Here is a 23,377-nt window from a genome sequence, read left to right on the forward strand (position 1 = left end):
TCTTCTACAAATGTCGATTAAATGTAAACTTTATAAGTTAACTTAAAAACATTATATGTTTTTATGTCTGTAACACATATTCTTACCTAGATTTCAAATTGTCTCCTATTTCATTTCAACTATTTATCACGTTTCATTTTTAATGTTATGATACACAATATTGACGCATTGTAATGTGAATTTCATATTAAAGTAGAACAATCAGATAATAAAACGCACGAATAGCAAAATGTTCGAGTAGTAAAATGTTTAGATAACAAGTGTTGTAATCGAGTATCTATTATTATTCTAACATATAACATATTTAATATAAATAGTTCGGGTTTTATACAACTGTACCACTACATAATCTCTGCATTCAAATTCGAATATTATATCATTTATTGCTTTTGTTCAACTTAATCCTAGTCTTTATTAAATAGAGTATATTTTATAACTTGACTTGTTATTTTGTGCTAAAAACGTCGCATAAAACGTTCTTATCTGAAATCGTAAGCTTTTCACGGAAGTTACAAATTATAGATTATATTAGGTCATCCCATAAGTTCGTGTTGTTTTTCGAGCGGTTATATATGTTGAGATTGTTTACATACCTTTCAGTTTCATGAAAAAATGTAATCCCCCTCTCGTTGTACAACTTCTTCCCATTTTTCATTATTCCGTCTCGATAAAAGTTCTCTTGTTTTTCTGTAAAATATGATATGTATACACAAAGGTCGGCACGAACTTATGGGATGACCTAATATTTCCATTGATTCTGAAATACTATCTATCGAAAAATAAACGAATATATCATAAAACATTAAAAGTAAAATAATTTTAAAATGACAGCAAGAGAAGCTTTCCAATTATTCGAAAATTATTTGACAAATTTTTATTTGTGTTTAATTATCATCTATAAACGTCTTTAATTTTTCTTAGTTCAAAATATTTTCCAATCTCCCATATTAATCCGTGCATGCAATTAATTCTATCACAAGTAGTTGAAGAAAAAGGCAGAAATCCCATAATGGGTACATTTTTTCCCAAGTGGAGTTATGTCCAAGATTTCAGGACTTTTATCTCTTTTCAAATGAAATCGCATATTTGTTTCTAACTGGGTGTACAATGCACTTTGAAATAGTTTCATTGACCCTAGTCAAGCCCTAGTTCTGAGGTTATTTAGGGTTAAACAAAATTTACCTCCGTTGAACAGACAAAAGATGTTCTTCATAGTTGTGAATGTCATGTGGCCGTGGCACGAACTTACGCAAATGTTGTTGGTTATAGACAGCTGTGTTTACAAATACGGAATATGCATTGTTAGGCTCTTAGGCTGCAATTACTTCACACTCAAAACACAGTAAATTGTATTTGAAATTATTTTTCCAATAGCAAATAGAGTTTCAGAGATTAAAGTGTGACGATGCGACGTGTATATGCATTGTAAATAGTACTTGTCGCATCTAATCGGACACAAAAGGCTGCATCTATCTGAACAATAATATACTTATTCTCGTGTTGTTGGTGATTAATTACGTTAAATTAATTCCTTCTTCTTATAAAGTATAATAAAATACAGTGTTTCCATTTTTGGAAAAGTTGTCTACGCATTTCTTACAAATACGCCTATTATCTTTTATTTCATATTATCGTGTACCCATATATAATATTATTCCCTAATATTAAATAGATCTAAATAAATAAAATAATTTGTAAATTTGTATACAAATTTGTATACTAAAATTTCTATACAAATGGAATGTTCATAATGAAAACTTTTTGTATATATGATACACTTTACGTCTATAATATATAAAATAATAAGAATATCACTGACTAATATCTAATTGTATGAATCTCTTTTCAAAATCAGCACACGACAATAATATCATTCTCTCATTTTCTACACAATATTAACATATATCTATAACGTTATTATTATTGATTCTTTTCTATACACAAAAGTGCATAGTGATATCAAGTGGATGAATATCTAGAGGTGTATTAAACGGGGTTAGGTGCGGTCACTGAATGTGATGTCCATAGTTCCGGGTATCTTTATCAAAGAATACCAACGAGATAGTTTTTTTTGGTAACCAGTCTGGTCTTTGCATATGCGTAAGTAAATATTAGCGGAGGATGATGAGGGTCTCTGACCATTTCCTCCCTTCTTTTTCCTGTCTCTTTTCACGTGGCCATTCTCACGTTGACCACCCTCGACATAGCAATCCGTTCATTCATTTCAGCTTCCGTCGCGACGTCATTCTGAAACCCTGTCTTTACTTGTGCTCTGGTCTCAGAACCCCCATCAAAAACCTTTCTCTGATGTTACTTTCATTCAAACAGATATCCAAGACAAGTCCCTCCTTACCTCAGGGGTAAAATTTTTCAATGCTCTTTTTCGTTTCATAACCGAATCCCATCGGGTGTCATATATATTGCGATTATAAGCAAAATTATTTCACGCAGATATGTATATTTATTATACACATCCAATTAAAAATAATTGTTAGCGAATAGTCCATGTTGGAGGTAATCATTATCAGTGAATTGTTATTTTAATTAGATGCATTGTCAAAGATATTCGTTTTAAACACTTGAAAAGCACTAGAATTAATCGTTATTCATCAATTGTCACTCTAGACGATCTTCGTACATCAGATAACCGTCTTATACGTTGTCATACATCTTTTCTAAGGTTTAAGAAAATGGATTTAAGCGATGGTAAATTGAAATATATTTTAGAAACTAAAAATTATTTGTTACATATTTTGAAGAGATTGATGAAAAATGATGCCATCATTAATAAATGTTCTAGGGAATGTTAAAGAACTACTTCAAGCTAGTTAAACTAATTTTATTGGTCGTACTGTCACATCTTGTTCGATATATATTTTAGTTTAACGTTATTGGTAAATATAAATAATGACAACATTTGTATGATGAATGCAAACATTGCAATAAAGTGTCAGTATTCTTGCTGTATATTCTGTAATGTTTCAACTTTCGTTTGTACGTTAGACGCTTCTGACTTCAATGATACGAAACATGTCATGAGAAATGAACTGCTACTGCAGTCATATAAAAGGAAATATAAGATACAAGAAAAGAATTTCCTGGACGTAATGTGAAATTTTACAATTGTTTATCAAATAAATTCATATTATTCCCACTAGGTGGAAATGGACAGTACCCATATTTTTATTTAAATATAATATATTTAATATAAATATTAAACAAAACTAGTTCACTATCTTTACTTTTGAATCCAGGAGATCATCCATACACAACGAAGGTAAATTTTAATTTATTGCAATAAATATAAGAAGGATATATAATACAACTTATTGTATTATGCCCTGCATGTTGCTTTGTAATTCGTAAACAGTATGAAAAATCTTATATCTGATATACAAAAATTTTATTTTTAATTTCCATGAAAAAAATTGATGAATGTAAACTGCTAATTTTTCATTATATTAATCCTTCGCTAATTTTATACATTTTCTGTCAAGAGGCAAATCAAGTTCGAACAACAAGAAACCAATGAGAGTTAAGATTTCAATTATTCAATCTGCAGAAACCTAACAGAATCTACCACTCAATGATCCAACAACCTAGCAATTAATATACTATTATGTCTATCAATTACATAACAGCCCCCTATATGTCAAAGCATGTATATGAATGGCAGTCCAATTAAACATATTTTTGACCCAGTTTAAAAGACAAGTCCTCAGGAACGCGTGTACCAAAGGGGCGAATCAACTGATCCCTGTGTTGTTCGTGACGCTATGTTGCTTCGCTCGTGCTCCTGTGGCACGGTGTTAATTTTGGACTGTGCTCGATCACACATCCTCGTCAAAGGAGAAGATTGGGATCAGCGATAGAGCTTTGCATGCGCCGACCTACTGCCGTTGCACAGTTTGCAGCGTGTCGTGTATCTCCAAAAGCTGTTCGTTAATCGACGTGATCACGCCGCGCCGCCGTGCCGCGATGTAAACTCGTACAATTAGTTGAACTTCGAGATATGCCACAGCGCGAATTCATGCAAACCTCTTCTTTTTATTTTTCGAATCGAATCTCCAACAATTCCTCAAATCTTACGTCTTTGCCGACTTTCTCCGAACGCGTAAAGGGCATTTTCATCGCAAGTCTTCTTATTCTGTCTCGCTGTGAGTTTCCCATTTTGATTTCACGCGCACGTGTGCATAGTGCTACATGAAGAAATTTGAACACTTGCTATAAGAATTTTTTGTGGATGTGTATGTGCGTGTTATATGTATAAAGTATCTGGAAATTTTACTAATATTGAAGAAAGACATAATTATCATAGTTATTTGTGAAGCTAGGACGAACTTATGTAATTAATATTATTAATGTTAAGAATAGTTTTAATAATATATTGAGAATTATTAAATCATTGATTGTTCAAATAGTTCATAGATATTATACTATTGAAATTATTGATTTATTTGTAGGTGCATGTTACATTTTAAGCAGCCTACTGTGCCTGATTGTAATTAAAGCTTAGTGTTGCAATCAGTATATTAGTATATGTACATATTCTCACTTTTTAATATATTACTCACAATATTTATTAATAATATATCATGTTTAATAGGAGTATAATGTCTACGAGTTTATACAATTCATCAATTGTGAAAATATATATTTCTACGTATTTAAAAATAGACATCTATAATCCCAGGAAGCAACGATCATAGAAAAACTGAACACGTTTGATAAATATGCACTTCCGATGAGTTTTCATACTACCTTTAATTTAGCCAATAATAATAGATAGAAAAGCTTTTCCTATTTACTCTGATAATAGCTACTTTGTTAATTCGAAAGAAGATAAAAATACGTAGGAGGCAATAGCTAAACGCAAAGATAGTATAAGCTGAAACAAAATGGTCACTTGGGTATAAAATTTATGACGATGTAAGAATGAAAGAATGCTACGGAACTCGTTCTGCAAATGTGTTTGTTTTAGAATTTCTCCTCTTTTTGACTTTCCTTCCTACAAATTTTCATCTTATGTCTGACAATGCCCATTGTGTTACCTCGTGGTAACAGCAAGTAACGGATGAGTAAAGCGAAATATCATGTTTTATCTTATCCCGAATTTTTAATATAATTGACCGAATTTTTGTTTCCATATCCAAACAAAAAATTAAAAATATTCAAGTAATAATATGTAAATCAAGTAGTCTATTAGTATATTCAATTAACTACAATTAATTCTACGTACAATATAAACGATAATTTTTAACATATCCACAATACATCATTTATAAACATTGTAATACTTCAGGAATTATTAGCGACTTTACAGTAGTTGATATTTTAAAATTTGAAAATTTTGGTGATTTTATGTAAATGTATTTTTAAAGGAATAATATCAAGTACTACTTGGATCAATATATTTGTACCATAATTTGGATATTTAGTATACTTGAGTTTAATATCAGCTTTTAATAATCGTTAATGTTTTGCTCACCTCTTTACTGCAGCGATATTAAATAAATTTTCAAAGAATAAAGTGTACGTAACCTAAATGTGTATACCAATTACAAATAAAATATCTTGAAAATAATCGAACCAACAAAGAATGAGGAAATATCGCGTGTGCATAAAAACAAGATAGCTATTGAAGATGAAAATCAAGATTTAAATTCAAGATAAAAGACATTTGCATCAATTCTTCAAATTTCGCAATTTTCTTTACGAGAAATTCAAATTCCCTTAAAATTCCTTGACACCGGCGAATTAATCTCTACACAGATGTTTCTTCTATTAACTTTACTATTCTCAAAGAAATTATTACGACTATGACGAATAAATCGATAATAATTTTCGTTAATTAAATTTACCATGCTGTTCGAAAATGCAAAATTGAGATGACCATAGAAAGGGAATTTAAAGAGGACGCGATGACAGAAAGAAGACGGAAACAAGCACAAGACAAGGAATGGAAAGGGGGTCAAAATGGAAGAATAAAAGAAGGAATGCGAGATATTAGCGTAATATTATAGTAGAAAGCAGTAGAAATACATAACATCTCTCGAATGTAGAAGATCACCGAGTAGTTAATGTATCAGTCTAGTGGCGCGTCCACGTGTCGTCATCAGAATCGAGTGGCTCATTGTTAATTCATACACCTAAACGTCACCTAGGTTCCTCGGCGATTATGAAGAAAACTAGGTGAATTGATAACAACGGTACGGAGGAACGATTCATCCCTGTACGCGAACGTCGAAGGGCGCCGGACACTGGTGCGCAAGCGTCTCCTGGAACGAGGTTGACGACGCTGCACGGAATCGCGACGCTGACGGCGCTCACTTGAATTCTCGCCGCGTGTCCGTTGGCCGACTCGCCGTCAAGTCCCATTCGGAGCAGAGTTTGAAACGCGACGGAGCCGGAAGTAGCGCGCTTCCGCCACCAATCCTTCCGTCGTACGAGATCGACATGTCTTTTTAGATAACAGAGATATATCCCTTCAGATCGTTATACTCGATTCCGTCGTTCTTCTCTGTCATCGAGCTTCACGAGGTTAATTAGTTATTTCTATAATCGAGCTTTAATAGCTTCGATACACTTGGTCGAGTTATGTGGTGCGCGGGTGACGAGAAAAGACAGTGGAAATCGTCCGTAATTAGTAAAAGCCTTAGAAGAATATGTTGTACAGAGTCTCCAAGAACGATGTATGTATTTTATCAATCCGTACGATCTGAGTCTCCGGTAATGCTATTTTACTGCTAGAAGGGATCTTGAAACGTCGATACACGAGTGATGAGGTAGGAAGAAAAATCGGGGATATGGTCAGAGTACTTTGACAATAAAGAGAATACTCTATCAGAGGTGAAATAATTTTAGGATTTCATTATTCCTGGAAAATTCTTCAGATTCTGAATCTACTACTAATAATACATCTTCTAATACTACAACTCTCGAATTATTCCAACACGATTAGTGAATTTTGAAAATTCGAAAAAGTGATCGAACCTTTCGTTACCAGATTATTTATTAACTGGGGAATCAGTAGTCGATTCTGGTGATATTTGCGCCCTTTCGTTATCGCTGTCAAGTCGAGTCAATTTTTATGAATGAAAAACATTCTGTTGGGTTTCCTTCCTCGGGTTTCTTGCGGTGATATCATTCGTGAATTGTTAAACTGTAACGTGACAATTCTGTACCGATCCAGAACTTCGAAATACCGGAAGATGAAACTAAGAACTCAGACAGGCATGACAAAGTGGAACACCGAGAATTGAAGTTTTGGGGATTTATGTGGCCTACTTCGGCGTAGTCCTTCTCTCCAAGGATACACAAGGTATGTTACCTATTACTTGTTGCCTTTACGTACTTTATTTATTTCTGTATTATAATTTTGTATCTCATATCTTGAATTTTCATTATTTTGCATTCGAACGTTGTATTATATTGCATGAGCTTTAAACATTTCAAACGCATCTTAAATTATAGCGAAACAATGTAATATATACCTAATAAGACACGACTTAATGAACTATGTTATGGAGAAATTAATAGAAATTTCTATTGGAACAGTGTATTAACAATACTCGGATAATTAATTAATATTCGAAAAATTTAATTTGAATATTATTGAAAAGCCATTTTCCATTAAAGCATTATCAACCCTTTATCAGTTATAAAAGTCGAACTAGAATTATACAACTTCATCAATGATAAAAATACTATTTCAATTTTATTATATTTCATTCGTAATTGGAGAAATAAAAATTCTATATTATCGAAATTTATTTGCAGTTGAAAATATTGTCGGATAACTACTCTTCAGCGACAATATCTTGTGATATGTATGAAATTCCATTTGTTTAATTTATTTACGAGGCATTAAAAGCTCCTTTACACGCCTGCAAATTTGATATTCGATTCAATTTAACATATTGTTTTAAGCTTTCGCGATTTTCACGGTAATCTCCTTTCCTCCTTGAAACAACGAATATATGGTAGAACGTACGTCGCTTTGCTTTACTATTTGTGCGTGCGTGAAGTTGTCGATCGATTATTGAAAAAATTATACATTCCAACGATCATGCTTTGTTTAATAAAAATGTAAATTCATTGTCCGTCTCACTGAGAAAGGGGAAATGAAAAATCTTCCACGCGGAACAAAATGAAAATATTGGAGTTTATTCAAATTCAAAAATGACCGATTGGTACCGTGCGACTTTTGTGCTAGATAAAAACTCCGATTTTCAATGGTGCCAACTGTAATGTGGATGGACTCAGAACCATTTATTCCACTCAACCAAGCGATATCCAAACTATGATTGACACAGTTAGAATAGATAGAAGGAATGCCGTGACAAAAAAGGGTGTCATTTTGGTTTGGCTTTGATGTTTATATCGATATCGTGGTTTATTTTAGAAGATGAGTATTATATAGAAATCTATAATTGAACGCAATCTAATACCAAGATATAATTCGTTTATACATTGTGGAAATATTTTCATATATCATACGTTTGGAATTATTACTTCAAAAGAGATAATTTTATATTTATTATGTAGATTGATTATTCGAAAGAATATTTTTTTTTGATTATTTAATTTGTACTTTACAATTTGTCCAGCTGGACATTCGGTAAATTTTCCTAGCTTTATTGCTAAATAATATGTGGGTGGCTACCCCCAGCTGGATACCATCTTTGAGTTTGTCTATTTTATTTCTTTAGTGAGGCCAGTGAGGTGTTTTCTCTTTAGTCTTCTTTTTACGAGGGGTTTGCTCGCTTCAACAGCCAGCTGGTTTGGATTTGAAAGAATATAAATTAGAAATCTAATATTAAATAAAGGGCCATCTTCGAAGAAAAATTATCGGTTTAAAATTTCTAGAACGTGACGAGAAATTATTTATTTAATTAAAAAAAAAAAATGTATGCATGATTAGAAGGATTTGTATATTGATTCAAATTTCTATGCCAGAATATAATAATATAATATAATACAAAATTATATGTATTTCTCAAATACTTCCATATTGTTATAAGGATTTCTACCGGATGTATAAGACAAATTTTGTATATCTAGATAATATAAAAATATTTATCTTTATTAATAAACAGTATTTTATACTCTTACAGAGACCTTATAGTAACATTTTTAGAAGGGTTCTTTATAAATACGCAAGACATACTAGAATGCGGAAATGATAATCTATGTATAACGGTATTAATCAAAGTGAATATTTAACTTTAGTTTTCAAAGCGAACTTGATTACGTAAAAAGTATGTAATTGATATATTGAAAGCTAGTAATGTTATAGGTTTTCACTTTCCAATTAGCACTTTTAAGAGATATTAAAATAAAATTACAGAAACGAAATTTCATTTTCTATTAAGTTTAGTATTTTAGCATGAGAATCGAAGGATTAGTTGATAGTGAACGCAAAAGGATTCTAGTTCGTGCGTTCTATGTTGAACTTCTAAAGGATAATCGATAAATATCGATTAGTTAATTCTTTGTGAATAGAGAAAGGTGTATTTGTATTATCCTGTCATGGTCACTCAGTTCAAAGAGTGATATAGGCCGAAATACTCATTATTCTAACTAACGCTGTTAAAAATTAATATTGCACGAATAGCTGTAGAGAATAAAGTTTTGCAAAGTGTAATGAAGCAACGTTGAATATAGAAACCTATGAAACTTCTTCCCTTTACGCGTATTATTACAATATACGATAAAATTAGGTTTCAAGGACGTTAATGCAAATTTCCTACTATGTTGAAAATATTCGTCTGTATTATTAAAAATATGTTTCTGCAGAAAATTTTCATATACATATGTGTTCTAATATATTTGCATAATTAAATTGTAAACCAGATTAATTGATTGTAATACATATATATAATGTAATAAAATACAGTATATATATAATATATATGTATATATAATAACAACTTCTTTAAAAATTTATGGTTCTCATGTAACGTTGAGTGATTACACTAGTTTAAAAAATAAATGAGAGGGAAGAGTATGTCGAGAGTAGATTAGTAGATTAGTCACAGTGATGTTTTGTAGTAACTAATACATTTGATGAACTACTGAGTAAATAATCGATAGCAACTGCGATAGCGATTTAATTACATGCTAGTGATACGACCTTTTTTATAAAATTATCAACAACTAGACAGTGCTGATGTGAAAAAAGATATTAATGTATTACTAAGTTGTTTAAATAGTCGACTCTACATATTTCAACTTCGCTTTCTTACTCAGTAATAAATTAACTTAACAGTAATAAAAAAACTTAAGTAACAAATGAAATTGGAAAAATTATATTAAATTTTATTTTAGGTAATTAAAATGCAAATTCATATTTATATATTAAATGTAGATCATCTTTCGATATGTAAACAAATGTTGTTTAAACAGAGCATGTTAATTCAGCAAACAAAAATTCCTCTTAAACGATTTCCATGTTCAAAACTAGTTAATTAGTACAATTATTGAAAGGAAAAAGTTGAAATTAGATTATTGTATGGAGAATAGGTGAATTAATGAATGAATTAGAAAGTCTGTTCTCGTATATACTTTTATTCGAAACGTTTATATTAAATTCTGTAATAAAATATCTTTCGATAAACTGGAGTGTTATAATCAGAATTTTATCGACAGATTCAGTGAAATCTACTTAACGCACACGGAAATCGTTAAAAAAATTCTGGATAAATAGTTACAGCCGCTGTAATATATCACGAAGAACGACGAATCACATTTTACGAAAGAGCTGATAAAGTGCACGCTACGGGCACACGCCACCCTTCTTGAATTTGTGTTTAACTTAATACGGAAAACCCGTCACGAACATCTTGAGTAATAAGAAATAAGAGCGAATTTCACTCTTAGAATATTTTCGATGTAATGTTTCTACATGTTTTGCTGAGACTTTATGAGTATGGTCAGTTTGAAATAATTACTTACCCTCGCACGCAACGATTAAGGAAACACGTAAAAGTTTTATAATTCCAGAAATTAATTAGGATATTAGTTATGAAATATATATTAATTAATTAAAAAATTTAATATCAGCTTTAAGACAGTATTATATAATATCGTCTAAAAATAATATAGTGATTTTTATTTTATATATGTACTTACAATGATGGAACAGGAAACTATGATTATTTAACTGGAACTAATTTTAAATATGTTAATGTATTACAACTAAAGCAACTAAATCGGTACAACTAATCAACTGCTAAATGTTGACATGACAACGACAGTAAACCAACACTTTCTCTACCAAAGCATCTCATTATAATAATTTTCGTACTTTCACCACACACACGTGTTTCACAGTTATCCTTAATTAAAGATGGTCACCTACGCCTTTCCAAGTACCCACTTTTCTTTGTTTGCTATTTTTATTAACATTTCTGAGATAAAAATAGCTATATGACAAATATTATTATCTCCGAATTATTTATATATTCAACTTGTATTTAAATTTATTTATTTAATTAATATTAGTTTATGTAAATTATTCTGACCTAACAAGCAGAGTTTTGCAACTCGAAATAGATTACGAACATCAAATAAACGGAATATAGTAAACACGATAAGTCACGTTTTCTTTCTCTGAATTTTATTCCGATTGAATATTGAAGTGCACGGTCAAGCATTGAATCGATAAATCAAATGTTGAATTTATTTAACCTACAAGGACTGGTTTTTCACGAAAGTATTCTTATATTTAACAATTCTCAACATTTATCCGCTGATATTATCCTTGCGTAAATTTGATTTTTTCTCGCTTAAGTGATCAATAAATTTTAATAAATCTCAATCACAATGGGATAGTTTATTGGAAACTATTAATTTCAAACGGGGGTTCGTAATTTTAGCGTACAAAAGGAAACAATGTGACGTCAATGACAACTTTTATAAACTGAAAGGCGTCGTACTAGGTACGTCATAGCTAGCAAAAATGCTAAACATAACATACATACAATTATAATTAACTGCGAATATCTATGGCAGTTCATATTTATGTGAGCCAGAAATAGAGAAAATATGACTGAAATATTATATAAATTTTTGCATATCGTGTGCATTCTGTATGAAGAAATGATAATTATTTTCTAATTTTGATGGCTAGAGAGCAGTCTATCCTATACCCTATCTAAATCTAACGATACAAACTTTTTAGAGACTGCTACTAAATTTACGAAGTTTTGTAACAAGTGTTATGACATAGTGTTATGACAATCAATATTTTTGAAGCATTCAAGGTAATAACAAAAAGATACATATACTTGATATTAAAATCATATAAAAAGAAACAAATTGGTACTATATATGCAGTTGATTTGACAATATACCATGCAAATAAAATATGAAAAATATAATTTATTATGTTTTCATAAATGCATAAACATGCGCAGTACAATTTTCACCTCAACATGGATTAATTTACCATCTTGTATGCGAATACCACGTGATGATGTAATATTACGAACACCTAGTAGCAACAACTACCAGTAACAGTATTACTTTCAATAGTGATATAACTGTAGTCCTATTACACAAACGAGATAGATATTCAGCGTTCCATAAAGGAATAAACTGAATGCTATATCATCGGTCACAGAAACGTGCACGTTGAAACTACTCGGGGATAGCAATTACACTCTGTGTCATTATTAAAGCGTAATTCTACAAAATTGCTGTTTCTTAACCGTGACGAGTTTAATTGCATTTATACGAACTCCCTATTGGACCGATTTCTAGACAGAGGACGTAATACATCGGCTACGATTAAAGTGGAAGATAATAGCGCGAAGATTTCGTTTCGTCTTTTAGCTAAACGAAGAGTGAGCATAGTGCCACGTGTCACGGATGTCACGAATGTAAGTGAAGTCATGAAAAGATCAGAAATTCCACTGGACTGTGATGGTCGTTTGCGTAGAATACTGAAATGAGAAGCATTCTGCAAAAATGTTTTCTAATTGTAATGCTAAGTCAATGATTTAGGTATTCTCGGGTTAAATGTTGTTTATGGTAATAAAAGGAACATTATAAAATAAATTTATAACATGTTGAAATTCTTTTATGCGCAAGTAATAATCCAAATGTAATCTTCCCGATGAGGTAATACATAAATCATATGAAAATTACTAAAATTAATAAATTCTTTATATGTATACATTTATCATTCATTTATTCGGAAATATATTTTATGCCGCGAATGCAACGTTTTAATACTAAAAGAAGATTAAGTATCGAATAATGCAGTTCATCTTAAATTTATAGCGTTGTTCCTGCGTAGAAATAAATGATGAATTTGTCTAAAATACGTTCGAATCTATATAAGAGATTTTATAGTATAAAGTACGATGAATTTTTCTACAGATCCTAATATTATTAATTCTATCCAAGATTGTAATTTATTACGACCAATTTATTCATACAAGATCGTGATTTATCATTAGATAATATCAATAGACTCAAAAATTGGGAAATCATCCCTGTATCGATGTTTGTGTTTAATTCGCAACTAGTTTATTTCTCGTGATAATAGTCCAAATGGATCTCAAAAATAGTATTAGCGGGTCTACTGGATGGGTGCGATCTATTCTCATTATACTTATCTACCTATAATAATCGAACGAATTTCATTATATTTAAATAAAGGATTCAAATCGATCCCTCCAGGAGAAATAAATCGAATGTACGCAGTCGCACAGTGCAGCTATTGCAATCATTGCGTAGAAATTTGTATTTATTCACGCTATTCGAGACGCGAAGAATAGGAACGTTAGGTATAAATGTGGTTCGTTCTCGAGATATTATTGGGTTGTACACCGTTATCGCGATTATCCGTTTTCATTGTTACATACAATATATGTTAAAACATATATCGACGTTGTAAAAGTCGTCTGACTGCTATAGTGACGAGAATATGCATTTCTAAATCGCGATGTAACAAATATCAATGTAATATTATTTGTATAGCTAAGACACTTTTAATAATATACATAGTTTTACTTTGATTTAGTTAGTAATCACGTATTTGATTAAAAATAATTACGTCTAATATGAATATAAGCATGTAACGAATAACTTATTATTAATGGAAGACATGAAAATGTTAAGAAAAATGGTTATATCACGATTTTTTGCAGAATATGTTATTATAGACTATAACAATATTATATCGTTATTCATGTTCGATAAAAGCAATAGGTTTATTAATATCAGAACTATTGGACAAATTCTACCAAATGAAATATCATCGTATTTGGAATATTATATTTCTTGAACATCTTTTACTTTTATCTCTTTTTAAGAGACAAAATTTATAACACGAGTGTGCTAGACATATATCGAATATATGATACTAGACATGAATATTTATTTTAAGATTAATTCTTCTGCTACAAATTATACGTATTACAATGTCCTATTATTATGTTTAACGAACCAGAAAAAAAAATGAATTTCATTTTCAAGATAGAACATAGAAAGATACAGAAACATGTAAGACCATAACAGAAGAAGTAGTAGATCCTATGGCACAAATGTACAATAATGGACCACCTAAATCCCTAAGTGATGTTTAAAGCCGCTTAAGAGAAGAATGAGAAGCGTTTATGACAATCTCGCTTATTTGATACGCAGTGGAGATCGATGGCAATATGTTGAGCGTCGTGTCATTCAAAGAAGCATTTCGTTCGTATAGGTACTCGCCACTTCTATAAAAAGATATTTCGTTACTTTCATGTCCTTTACAGTAACTTTTCATATCCTGTATATCTATAGTCATATGAATAACCCTATTCCTGCTAAATTATCCCAATACAAATTGAATTTAATATATTTCAATAAATAATTATAATATTAAAATACCTTTATATGTATAAGAGATGTTTGCATGATTTTTGATTATAAAATATACTTTGTCTTATAAATATTTCTATGTTTATTAATGGAACTACCATTTCGCTGGAATATTTTTGTCATTGAGATGCAATGTTCTAATACTATTTCCGGAAAATATCTTTTTCCGAATTTTATACAGTTTTGAAGGTTTTACCCGTCATTTATTTACAAATTTAGATACCTAACGATGTATAGCACGTTCATTAGCAGTAACCTCTTCAAAACCTATATTAATATTACGTGCGGCGTTGGCCGCAGAATGGCTAAGTTTAACGTTAGAACTAACGATCTGTAATATACTAGAATAAGTGTGCTACACATAGATGATTATAATTAAAGTGGAAGAATGAAAATAGATAGACATATAATTCTGCTTAGAAATCAACTCTTTTTTCTTCTCAATAGAAGTTAATTCCGCCAAAATTACCTTCCGTCAAAAGCGCTTGTTTTTAGATATCGCAAAAATAAAAGATCTGAAATTCCTCATTTTGACGTTCTGATAGTTTTAGCGTTAAATTTACAAGAAGAAATGGCACGAGTTTCAGGCACATTTATTGTAACTTTTCAAAGAAAATTCTACAAAATTCTCAACGCTATTTCAAACGAAAGATATACGAAACAAAAGAATATAGATCAATGTTCAATTGTATGTAACTTATACTGCAGAAAAGGAACTTAAAGAGTATTCAAACGAACATTTCATATCATGTTACAGCCGAATATTTATCTCGACTGTCACCCGTGAATATGACAACAATCTTTAATGTAATATTTTCAAAAGTAATCAATTACTGTAAAATTTGTCCAGATTGAGCATAATTTTCGATTATTTTCGATCATTTCACGCGTGAATGATAGTGAAGCAAAATAATTACTGGTACACGCGTATGTGATTGATCGAGATCTAAGACGTTAATCGTGCATGTCAAGCAATATTTGTCCGATCTTTGATCAGATGCACCGACCAATGAAAGAGGGAGAAAAACGAAACGATCGATTCAGATTAATCGCTGGGAATCTCATTAAAGTCGACAGGAAGGGAAGAAGCGTCAAACTAGGTTTATCGGCAGTTTTTTCTGCTCTTGGGAAAATATATTTGTATAGTTATATATCGATCTAATTCCAAGCTGCAGCGACTTTCATCTCCGCTGTCGAGGGATATTCAATCAGCTGACTGGAAGCGGCAACTTCCTTTGCTCCAACTAAATAGTGAACACTTTTCACTACTCGTGCAAAGCCAAATTATCTTCTATTTAAACAGTGTCTGAAAATTTTGCTCGGGAGAGACGATAAGAAAATATTTTCTAACGCGTCTTATATATTGTCGGTTAATAGAAGATCTCCAGTGATTAAGTTCCTTCTGGTATTATAGAGGAAATTTTAAATTCGTTGTAGGATTGATTAATCGAGATATCAAAGCCTAAAGACCCAAAATTAGTCGATATTATCAAATTAATTGAATTATTTTATTCTTTTATTGTTCTTCAAGTTGAAGAGACAATTCGATATTCGTAAATGAAATAAATATGAATTTTAAGCTATTAATTTACTGCCTCATAATTGATCGAGTGGCTGATTAGATATTTGTAAATGCAGGGAATATAAAATTTTGTGAAGTGTTATTACTAAAAGGATATACGTATACAAGATACTCTGTAACGGTAACTGGTGATGCAACTCAAAAGGGGATGACTCTACATAAGAAAATAAATGAAAAATATAAAATAAAGCTTCTCCATATGAAGTTTTGCAAAAAGAAATTCATTTTAAATACTTAATCTGGTAATTATACCGTACTTACAATATTTTGTTTATGTTTTGACCAATATTGATAAAAATTTGATTCGTCAGTGTCCCATTTCACTTTCAATGCTGCGAAATCATTAATGCTTTATTATATTTTAATCGTTTTAATAATCGGAGTCAATTCATTGGAAAACCATCAAACAAAAGTTAAATTTTCAGGAAAACCATGCTATTATCTAATTGATTTCCACTTTATCACGACGACCAAACAATTTGAGGAGAAAAGAACGAGCAAATTGATCCGAGAGTAAAATAGCTCAGAAAGATATTAATTTATGCAATATATCTTATTGCCATTTAACTGGAAGGTATATTTCGTTTAATTTATGCGTATGCATAATTCATGTCGTCGAAGATCGGAGCAAACGACTAAACTACTTTTAATCGAAAATCCATTTTTCACTGTGAACCTATATCTTTGGAGTTACATTGGAGTACTGTTAATTGGTAATCGATGTGTCATCATCAAGCAACGCGCATGTAGTAGCGTCAGTATTCGAAAAACAAAAAGTGAAAAAAGAAAAAAATAAAGAAGAGTGAATCGTAACTGTGTGGAGACAAGAACTGCCGGTTGCAAATTGTTTGAAATCCGTAGACGGAAAGACAAAAACGGGCAGGAACAATCAGGAGGAAAAACCCGGAGGAATTGTTCGTGGATTTTCAAGCTGGTCCAAAGCTCTGCTTAGCTGTTCGTATCATTTGAAAAAGCAATAAATTCGAAACGAATTACCCACAATGCTATCGGAACGCGATCGTTGCCTGATTCGTTGGTTCAATTGTTCAGAATGATTCGTCACGTACGTATAGGATTCGACGTTCGCATGCTGTATGCTTCGCTTGTCCATGGGATAGACTTCGTGCGTAACTTCCCAGATATTCTGAATAACATTTTAATCCGTTGATCAATATTCTGTGGGAAAATTTAACGCGTCAACAATATTGGTTATACATGTACTATTAATTTTCTATAAAATTGAAGATATAAGCTGCACAAAATAAATACGAGATAATCATTTTTAATTTTTGTTACTTTCACTTTTATTCTACTTAATATCGATGTGAACATTTAAAAAAAAAAGATTTCTATTCGTTATTAAGTTGGTACTGTTAAATTGTTGTATTAAATTTGATAAGATGGGTGAATGGCTAATTATTTCAACATAGCAGGTAGTACTAATACAGAGAACGGAAAATAGAATTCGATTTTGAATGCACTTCTTGTGTGAGTCTAAACTAGGCCGCAGTGCAGTAGAAGCTTCTCGCAGTATTACCACTGCTTTTGGAGAAAATGAGTATACTTCGTGAATGAACAATTCGACGTTGCTTCGGAAAATGTCATGTTAACGATAAAGATCCATAAAATGAACTCCATAGTAGTTGCTCTAAAAGTGTGATTATAAAAACAGTGTCATATACAAATTAAAATTGTAATTGAATATGCCAAAATATGGCTAAATTAAATCTTCATTCGAAAAAAATTATTATTAATATTTTGTAATTCATAACAGGTATTATACAGTATTTTTTCTGAAAATTAGAAAAGCAGTGAACACAAAGGAATATGGTATAGAATCGCAAGAAACCAAAAATATTCGAAATAATACTGTGAGCCATTTTAATAGTTATATATATTATAAATGTACTTAAATATTTTAAATAAAATATGCAACAATCTCCTATAGATTTCTCTAGCTTAATATCCTCAGGGAGGAAGAAGAGTTGTTCCTGACTGATTTTAATTTGACTTGCTCGACCACTGGTTTGCGGTTTATGACTTTATATCATTAAGCTACATATTCCCGAAATTTCCGACTTGTCAGGCTCTTCTCACTTTCCGTAGCCGAGGTCTTCTCCCCGTTCCATTTTCATTATCTCTCGTCCGTTTCACATCGGCTGCACACAGAGGCACGACATGTACCACGAAAACTCGTTTGACCCTGCGCCCAAACACCGCAGCTACGATCTGCAAGGATGAGAAGAAAAAATATTTGTATCGTTCACTGGCATCCGGACGAACGTGACGTGTGCACAGATAAGACGTGCGGTTAGATTCTGGTCTACGATATTTCTGCTGTTTGACTAGTGCAAAATGAAGCATGGAATATTGAGGGTTGAAAGATGAGGGAACGAGGGATAAGAAAATATATGCCCCTTTAAAAGTCGAATGTTACCGAAAAAAACCTTTAAGGAAATAACGCGATATGATAGAATTCTAGTCACAATAGAATTATCCGATCTGATACAGACAAACGCGTTGCGATATATCTGCGATCTTTATACATAAAAAAAAAAAAAAAAAAAAAAAACGTGAATATTAAGAGCGAAAGTAAAGCGTAACAAAATTAAATTGGATTGTTAATTGAGAATTTTTATATGAAAAATCTGTAGAAATCAAATGTTTTTACGAGAAAGGCAAGTTTTAATACATTTAATAGTCATCGTATATATCTTCTTGTACATTTACTTTTATTTGTTTTCATCACAAGCAATCAACATTGCAATCTGAAAATAGGCAGTATTACTATAATAATCCAATGTACATACCAGAGGTAATTTATGTGTATATAGTCAAATTAGAGCGAAAACAGGAAAGCAAAAATTTCGTTAAAATCTTATGCATTCGAAGGAGTACTTACGAGATCGCACTAAATAAAAGTGGCCGAAGTAATTTATGTTATTTTTCTATGTATTATAATTTCGTGTTCAAGTACAATTCAGAATGTTATGCTGTACAATATGTTTTTTTTATGAATGGTAGCAAATTACGAAGGTCAAGTGAATCAAATGCACAATCATTGCGTGTTGCATGAAATTCGGTTTATTCTATTGCGAAAAGAAAACAATTGCATGATGTAGGGCTGTTTGTAAAAACTCTTTTTTCTTAATACATTCTTGTATACTAATTCTTTGTTTATTAACGTATCTCACGTATCTGTTTTTTGTAGAATATTTTCTGAAGTATACTTTAATATTTTCTATCACTGTAACATTTTTTCATATGGAGGAATTAAAGTAATTCACAATTTACGTACAAACGTTGGAATCTTTCTAAAAATTGTTACCTTAATTTACTCTTTCTTCTTGCAATATGGGATCCAAATTTTATGCCTTTGGTAAATTGTTAAGTCGAACAACCTTCAATTCTCAAACATCTCTTTCGACATAAATGAATATCAATTTAAACAAAGATCAATAACAAAGGGATCTCAACAACATTCGCAAATGAATTCACTTCAATTGGGTGTCCTTATCTGGTTTATATACTAGCTCTTGGAGACGAGCCGTCGGTGAAAGAGGTATTTCTCTCTAGTATTTGACAAGATTCCAATTAGCATGACCTATTACAGTACTATTCATAATCGTCCCATCATTTTGTCATCAAGCACATTATTTTTTACTATGTGATATTAAGATACGATTTGTATATGTAAACATGTAAGAAACACCTGTTTTCAGTAGTATAGATAAAGAATAAATCAAACCATTTAAACTTTGAAATAATGCTTTATCTTTATTTGCTATCCTTCGCAAATTTTATGTACCCTCTATTCATATTTGCAGTTACAAACATTCTTTATCTGTATTTTAATATTAAATGATCGAAAATCTTTACTCTCTCGCAAATCATTATTATTAAACTGAAAATCAAAGTCCTATACTTGAGTGAAATTATTTAAATTTGAAAATGTAATAGATTACTACAAGAACGAATTATGTTCTTTTCAGAATGCTCAAGAGTTGATTGGGTATTGAGGTGAAGGTGCCAGTGGTTCTGGAAGTTACTGCCACCGTAATTTTTGCCTAGTGAAATGGAGATAAATGGAACAGACAGCAGCCTAAACGGCACTGAAGCTAATCGCACTACTTCTCCAGTCTTCATTATTAGCACGCGTTATATGACACAATGGTGAGTATATTTATACCTTTACAGCATATACATATAATTCTTAACTGGTGATGAATTAGAAATACGTAAAGTTGTTAGTAAGATTCTGTAATATTTCCATGAAAATATATAAGTCAAACCTTATAATTTTTAACGTAATCGAAGACTATTAAGACATTTATGGTTATGTATTACTTGAGAGCGAAATCAATGAGAGAGAATTAATCCATTACTAGTTGAATAGAATTTTGAATTAATCGCGATCAATTGGAAAGTCGACCTCATCGTGGCTTCAAAATCTTTCTTCCTAAGATGTCAGACAAAATAGAAAAGAGATAGGAGCAAACTTTAGGAAACCGATACATCAAACACTGAACTTAGATACTTAACTTGTCAATGTGCACGAAAGTTTTTCAGTTAATAAAGAAATGACAATACGTATAAGATTAAAAACATAGAACGTGGAAAAGATATTCCATGCATCAATGTTTGTTTGAAAATACAATTATACGTAGAATGACTAACATTTAAATACATTTACTTAATATTAATATCGAAAACATTTAATAGTTTTTGTTATTTCGAAGATGAAACTAACAAAAATCAGATGGAATTCTAAAAAACTGCTCTTTTAAACCTCAGATATCTTTTCAAACGTTAAATTGTCACTACTTACAGAATTTTGCACATACACAAAGTGAAAATATGTTATTTATAATATGTTATGGAAGGAATTAACTATGAAAAGTTGAAGAACATTTTCAACTTACTAGTGAAAATTTAAATACCTGCAAAATTTACCTGCAAAAATTTCAGAAAAAGGTATAAAATAAATTATGAACAAACTCAAGTGTATTTTGTTTTCGATTCGTGCAAATATTACGGTCTTTTTTTATTTCCATTGGTAAGTATTAAAACATGGACTATCGTGAAAATTAACACGCTCGGGTGATGATCACATTCATAATTCATAATACTCAAACGATGTCGATCATCACAAATAAATTGTAACAAATTTTCATCTTGAAACATGGAAAAAACTGAGAAAACCCTCTCGGGTCATTTAAAATTTCGCTTCAATCTGTAAGTTAATATACACAATGATTCGTAAGTTTTTTAGAAATATGATAAAAATTTCAAGACAAGTACGTATGGTTTTCGAAATTTTTACAGTATCCTAAGTCTTAAATACTTTCACAGTATTATAAATCAAAGAGATTTCCTTAACATAAAATAGCTATCTATATTTTCGTTTCTCCCGATAACAACAATAATATTCTAGGCATGAAGAGAACATTTACTAATATTGTAATCAGCTGCAAAGTGAAACTTCTTGCATCAAGTACTACCGATGTGTATTTATGGAATAATCACCTTCGGTGAATTACTTCGCTCACTAGTAAGTATTCAGGCTGTACTTGGTACACGCGAAATTTTCGAACTGTTTCGCTTAAGGATATGAAGTTACGAAGCAATTTAGCAAGAGGTACGAGGCATTTATAAATCCGCTCTGTAATGGGTAGGAAAGAAATGTTGACCTACATTTTCCTTAACATTAAGCCATACGATTATAATACTTCACTAAACAATTTGTCGATTAAAAAATATCCGGATGCTCTATTTATCAGTGCATATATTTATCAATTTTATTAAATTCAGTTTGATAATAATAAATATATCACGAATTATTTCCTTCTTTAAATAATAACTTGTAACTTTTCTAGAAATATGATAAAAATAAAAAAATTCAAGATAAGTCCGTATGGTTTGCAAGTTGATCTAATAATTCAATGTTGTTTGTATTTTTAATATATCAATCGTTTAAAATCTTCAACTTCTTCAATCATTTTTTAAAGACAAATAGAACAAATTTATTGTTTCAATATTACACGAAAGTTCTTCTCACAACACTCATACTCTTTCTGATTATCGAAACAAAGGAAACGAGATTGAGACATAAAAATTCAAAGATCTCATTTAAAATTAATTACAAACTTTAAACTCTTAATTCTCCAAGAAAATATTGAAATACAGAATATTGTGACCCCTCTAAGCTAATACACAACTTTAATTATTAACCAGACTTTTACTTTTACCGTGAAATACGTTTTTTCACCGTTGTGTTACAGACAGAATGATTGACAGAATGGTGACGGAATACAATTGCATGTAACAGTTTTATATTCACACGATTTTGCATTCTATGTTCGTCTGGTTCGAACGGATGGTTTTTCGAATTTCAAGTGGCCGCGTTGGTCGTAATCTATCGGTCGTTGTTTCCACAAATGCTCATTATTGAAGAGTAATGGCATCATGTGGTTTCTCTCGTGCAGCCGATATTGGTTGTCTGCGGGCATGCTTAGGAAACACCAAGGTTGGAGGAAATGAACTTTCGCGGCGGACCAAAAGGAAGACAAAAATTTCTTGAGGGACTTGTTCCTTTTCGAGACACCATTGTTCTTCTGGTTGTGTTTAATGAGTACCGCTGTGTATGCGGTAAATGGGTGTTCGTTTGTGTCTTGTAGCTGTTAAAAGACTTCTAGAACTGGAGATGCATCGTTTTTGATATGAAAGTAATATATCTCGGAAAATGCGTACCTTCCTTAATAGCATTATGCATTTCGAAATAAGAACGAATGAAATATGCGTTTTTATTGTCAATTAATTTAGTTTTATAGCCTTTGCTCTTGTAAATGTTAATGTCTATTTGACAATTATGAAATAACTGTTATCTGAATCTATCATAAAATAATTGTTCGAATAAAACAA

The 23,377-nt window shown here is 31.1% G+C and overlaps 1 protein-coding gene across 2 annotated transcripts in view; it reads left to right on the forward strand.

Moving 5' to 3' along the window:
• The first annotated feature begins 6,100 nt into the window (after positions 1–6,100).
• The window catches only part of LOC126920785 (muscarinic acetylcholine receptor gar-3), a 58,446-nt gene continuing 41,169 nt past the window's right edge, over positions 6,101–23,377 (forward strand). Inside the window, exons 1-3 of one of the 2 annotated variants that reach the window (XM_050731541.1) lie at positions 6,101–6,785; positions 6,865–7,321; positions 20,449–20,629. In XM_050731541.1, coding sequence (XP_050587498.1) covers positions 20,532–20,629 — 98 coding nt within the window. In that variant the 5' untranslated portion in view covers positions 6,101–6,785; positions 6,865–7,321; positions 20,449–20,531. Of the gene's footprint in view, positions 7,322–20,448; positions 20,630–23,377 lie in introns of both variants that reach the window. The other variant, XM_050731540.1, reaches the window with a different exon arrangement.

Source organism: Bombus affinis, chromosome 9 (genome assembly GCF_024516045.1).
Source record: "Bombus affinis isolate iyBomAffi1 chromosome 9, iyBomAffi1.2, whole genome shotgun sequence".
Lineage (NCBI taxonomy): Eukaryota > Metazoa > Arthropoda > Insecta > Hymenoptera > Apidae > Bombus > Bombus affinis.